Source organism: Otolemur garnettii, unplaced genomic scaffold (assembly GCF_000181295.1).
Source record: "Otolemur garnettii isolate 467f Iridium unplaced genomic scaffold, OtoGar3 scaffold00133, whole genome shotgun sequence".
NCBI lineage: Eukaryota > Metazoa > Chordata > Mammalia > Primates > Galagidae > Otolemur > Otolemur garnettii.
The window spans coordinates 1,704,133-1,704,923 of record NW_003852528.1 but is presented as its reverse complement, the minus strand read 5'-3'; the positions used below and the strand labels follow the sequence as shown (position 1 = coordinate 1,704,923).

Below are 791 nucleotides of genomic sequence, written 5' to 3'. Positions count from 1 at the left end.
CTGATTATATCCAGCAACTGATACCGAAGTAAAGGAGTAAGGGACAGAAAATCACCACAGCTAAGTTACAAAGACATTTCTCTCCTCATTCAATTTTAAGTACACTGAAAACATCTCTTGAGGGTATCAGGGAGCTGTTGTTCTGGCTGTTGTCCCTTCAGCTATTTTTTATACTAAAGTTACAAATGCGTTTTAGGTGCCTTTCTAAGGAAAATCTTAGCTTTAATAGCTACAATGTAACTTATTAAAGAAAAAGTAGCAAGCTTACTTGATAGGATTACGAGACTAAGAAGAGCGTTTTGAGTTAAGGTTACACTGGTCACGTCTCTATCGTGTGTGTATGTGGGTGTGTGCCTACACAATGGACTTTAATAAAATCCACATTACTGTCCGCTTTCACCATGACAACTGGAAGGGAAGATGTCTAGTCTGGCATACCACGGGTGTTAAAGATACATATGGGCTTCGGCTCACAAGCTGAGGGCAGAAGCTCCCAGCGAATTCGGGGAAACAGGTCCGGGACCTTCGCTATTACAACAGGCCCCGGCGACTCCGGGGCCACTCGTCCACCTCCCGCGCCCGCAGTGCCCAGGCCTCGTTACCCTGGAAACCGGTGCCGCCCCGGGACCAGGGGTCCCCACGCAGTTTCTCCCGGCGTGACGCAAATAGCTACCTCGAGCTCCTGGTTCTCACATTGATCCAGCAACTTTTTGAAACTGAAGGCACCTTCTGCCATCACCGCCACTGGCATCTTCCCGGCCGGTCTCGCCGCCGCACCTTAACCACGGCCA

General features: G+C 49.2%; 1 protein-coding gene across 1 annotated transcript in view; it reads right to left on the bottom strand.

Annotated features, from left to right (window-relative positions):
- Positions 1-791, bottom strand: part of COPS8 (COP9 signalosome subunit 8) — an 11,958-nt gene extending 11,167 nt beyond the window's left edge. Inside the window, exon 1 of the mRNA XM_023518246.1 lies at positions 674-791. Within this exon, the coding sequence (XP_023374014.1) occupies positions 674-751 (78 nt within the window). The 5' untranslated portion in view covers positions 752-791. The remainder of the gene's footprint in view (positions 1-673) is intronic.